The sequence below is a fragment of the Aegilops tauschii genome, chromosome 6, assembly GCF_002575655.3.
Source record: "Aegilops tauschii subsp. strangulata cultivar AL8/78 chromosome 6, Aet v6.0, whole genome shotgun sequence".
Lineage (NCBI taxonomy): Eukaryota > Viridiplantae > Streptophyta > Magnoliopsida > Poales > Poaceae > Aegilops > Aegilops tauschii.
The window spans coordinates 159,520,949-159,524,456 of NC_053040.3; the positions used below are offsets into that span (position 1 = coordinate 159,520,949).

The window sequence follows — 3,508 nt, forward strand, 5'->3', positions numbered from 1 at the left end:
TGAAGCTACATGACTACTCAGTCACGACACTTAATTTGAAATGGGGTATACTATACATGACTCGATCACATTTACAGTCGCTACGCCAGCAGATTACACATCAAGTGATTTTGCTCTCTCCAACTAAAAAAAAAGTGATTTTGCTCCATAACAGAGAAGACAATCTTTGCAGCCAAAATAAAATGCCGAGTACTCCTACTATCTCCCGACGATCGAAGAGCGGGAGTTGCTGTAATCCGAGGGATCCCAATCCAGCGTGGAGTTGTACACCGCCGACAGCGTGACGAACACCTCGTCCATGGACGGCCGCCCCCTGGGCTCCCTCGCCACGCACCGCACCGCCAGCGACGCCACGGCGACGGCCAGGTCGAGCGGGTAGTCGCCATTCAGCCGCGAGTCCATGAACGCCCGCACCTTGCCGCGCGCGTCCTCGCCGTCGACAACCAGCCCCTCCGCAGACTCCCACAGCAGCGTCTCCCCTCTTTTGGCGCCGCCGTCGAACGTCGCCTCCTTCCCGGACAGCAGCTCGAGGAGGATGACGCCAAAGGCGAAAACGTCGAGCTTGGGCGTGATGAGGCCGTGCTCCAGGTACTCCGGGGCCAGGTACCCCTGGGTGCCAACGACGTGGCGGGTGAGCTGCGCGTCGCCGCCATCAACGCCCGTGGGGACCGACCGCGCCAGCGCGAAGCTTGACACCTTGGCGCGGAGGTCGGCGTCGAGGAGGACGTTGCTGCTCTTGAGGTTCTTGTGCACGCACGGCGGGTTGCTGTAGTGGTGGAGGTAATTGAGACCGTCGGCGACGTCAAACGCCGCCTGCACGCGCTGCTTCCACACGAGGGTGTCGCCGCCGCCGTGGAGCCAGTTGCTGAGCGCGCCGTTCTCGGCGAACTCGAAGACGAGGTAGGTGTCGCCGTGGTGGACGCAGAGACCGGAGAGGCGGACGAGGCTGGAGTGGTTCACGCGCTTCAGGATGCCCACCTCGCCGCTCACATCGCCGGCCACACGCTTCACGGCCGCCGCGTCGCCGTTGATCACCGCGCGGTACACGGACGCGTCCTTGACCCTCCGGTCCTCCGAGAACCCTGCCGTCGCCTTCTCGAGTTCCGAGTACTTGTACACGGTCAGGGACTCCACCGCCGCGCGCGCGTCGGTGGACACAAACGCCGACGATGACGAGGAGTTCGTCGTAGCCGAGGACGTATGCTTGCCCGAGGCAAGAGGGTCGTAATCGGCAGACGAGGGCACGTCGAGAACGCCCTTCCCCGGATGGCCGTCTTCCACAACGCCGGGCCGCGGTCGCCGCCGCCGCCGGACACATAAGAACATCAGGCCAAGAAGTCCCGCCAGCGCAAGAACGCCGACACCAACACCGACCCCGACGGCAGCCCCCTTCCCGCTGCCCGACCCTCCAGACGGCGGCGGCTGCTGGGCCTGCGGTGGCGCCGGTGCTGGCGGTGGCGCCGGCGACACGAGCATGTCCGGCGTGGGCGCGCTCTTGAGCGGGATGAGCAGAGTGGTGAAGGGGTATATGTTCTCGCTGTCGGTGAGGTTGTTGGCGTGGAGCACCGCCTGGGCGTCGACGCGGAAGCGGGCGGCGATGTCGGCGATGCCGTCGCCCCACGTGACGAGGTAGGTGAGCAGGTGCCTGACCCCGGAGGCGGCCTGCGCCGGCGAGGGGCACGCGCAGCGGATCGGCACGGTGAGGTTGTTCCCGACGACGAGCTTGCGGCTATCGTGGTTGGGGTTCTGCGCGATGAGGGCCTGGCAGGTGGTGAGGCCCTGGTAGGTGATGTTGGCGGTGATGAAGTAGGTCTCGTTGCTGAACTGGATGGTATAGGACGCGTTGTGCTGGTAGTAGCCGCCGGGCGCGCAGCCGCAGTTGAGCGGCGCGAGGACGAGGCGGGAGGCGGCGACCGGGGAGACGGTGGGCACGGCGTTGGCGCCCGCGAGGGCGGCGGTGGTGGCGTTGAGGAGGTAGGAGATGGTGACGGGCGAGTCGTAGGGCGGGGAGGAGCGGAAGACGACGTAGGAGGCGCAGGGGCGGGCCGCGGCGGTGGCGTTGCAGGTGTAGCCGAGCACGGAGCTGCCGTTGGTGCCGTAGCAGTTGAGTTGCTTGTTGGCCTCGTACTGCTGCTGCGCGCGCGCGACGCGGCACCGAGGCGCGGCGACGGCGAGGAGGACGAGGAGCGCGAGCGCCGCCCTGCCGGTGGCGGCGAGCCCGCGCGGGCGCGTCGGAGCGGCCATTGCTTCGGTTGCGCTTCTTGGAAAGGGGATGAGTGGGCACGCCAGGGATGGTGGTGTGGCGTGCTCGGTCGGTCGGGTAATGTGTGGTGAGATGGTTGGACGGAGTCAAAGGTCGTCGCTTCTAGTTTCTCCATGGGTGGCGGCGGGCAGGGGGCGGGATGTGCAGCCGGAGCCAGCACGCAGGTCAACTGGTATGGGGAGTCAATTATCAAACCTTTCGCTCTCCTTTGAGTCTTTCATTTGATCATTTCCCTTGCTCAGTTAACAACATAACGAATAGTTTACACAAGCTCACGTATTGTGGCGCCAACTCACAATATCACTCCCTTTAGTGATCTAAATGTTTTTATATTTCTTTATAGAAGGAGTATTATTTTTTATGTATAGCTTTTGTGGTAGAATTCACACTATTTGTACTGGCGGTGAAGACGCGCACCGCAGAGCAATCAGATCCAACCATCAAAGGCTTCTGGTTGGCCTGGTTAGCCAAATTAATCCCTTTTGCGAAGCAAGGTTATCCCCGAGCACAGCCACAGACCAGATGCGCCACCTACATGTCTGAACGTCTGAAGACGCGGAAATTCTACTACCATCCGAGCCTTTCCATCCAGCCAGGTGCAAGGAACGTTGGACATGGCGTATGATGACCATCTTCATTGGCCAATCGTCGCGTTCAATATTCAAAGCAACTCTCGGTAGTGGACGACGACCTGCACCTGCAAACGCAGAGGGACGAACGACCATGTACCCATGACACTGACGCGCGGACGGAAGTTGGGAGCGACAGGAGTGGTGGGACACCTGTCCCTGAGCTCCGTGCCTTCGCGGAAACTGACGGGGATGCCCACCAGCCTCTCTTCTTTCAAACCCGGGCAATTGGCCTCACCAGCAAGATCTACTACTACTACTACTCAGCTGCTGTTGCGTATGCCACTCGCTGACTGTGCTACTGCTAGTTCAGTTCAGTGTAGCTCCTCCATCATACCTGCCGCGCCACGGCCAATAACTTTTTAAAGAACCAGATAATTGACCATTGCAACGGGATGGAAACATTTTAATAAGTTAGCCCATGATTTATCTGTTCATATTGATGGATTTTAAAATTTTATTAAATACTTACTCGACTTCAAACGGACTATGCTTCGGTGCCTTAAGGCACCTGCCTTTGTGTCTATGACATGTGGCTCCAACAGGTGGCTCGCCCACATGTCAGTGACCCAACGGCAGGTGCCTTTAAGGCACCGCAGCTGCGTCCACTTCAAAC

The 3,508-nt window shown here is 60.5% G+C and overlaps 1 protein-coding gene across 1 annotated transcript; it reads right to left on the bottom strand.

Moving 5' to 3' along the window:
- On the bottom strand, nucleotides 1-2,367 carry LOC109735660 (protein LYK5). Its single transcript, XM_020294871.4, has one exon. It carries the CDS (start codon nucleotides 2,242-2,244, stop codon nucleotides 199-201), a length of 2,046 nt encoding a protein of 681 aa, XP_020150460.3. The 5' UTR covers nucleotides 2,245-2,367; the 3' UTR covers nucleotides 1-198.
- Nucleotides 2,368-3,508: the final 1,141 nt, after the last annotated feature.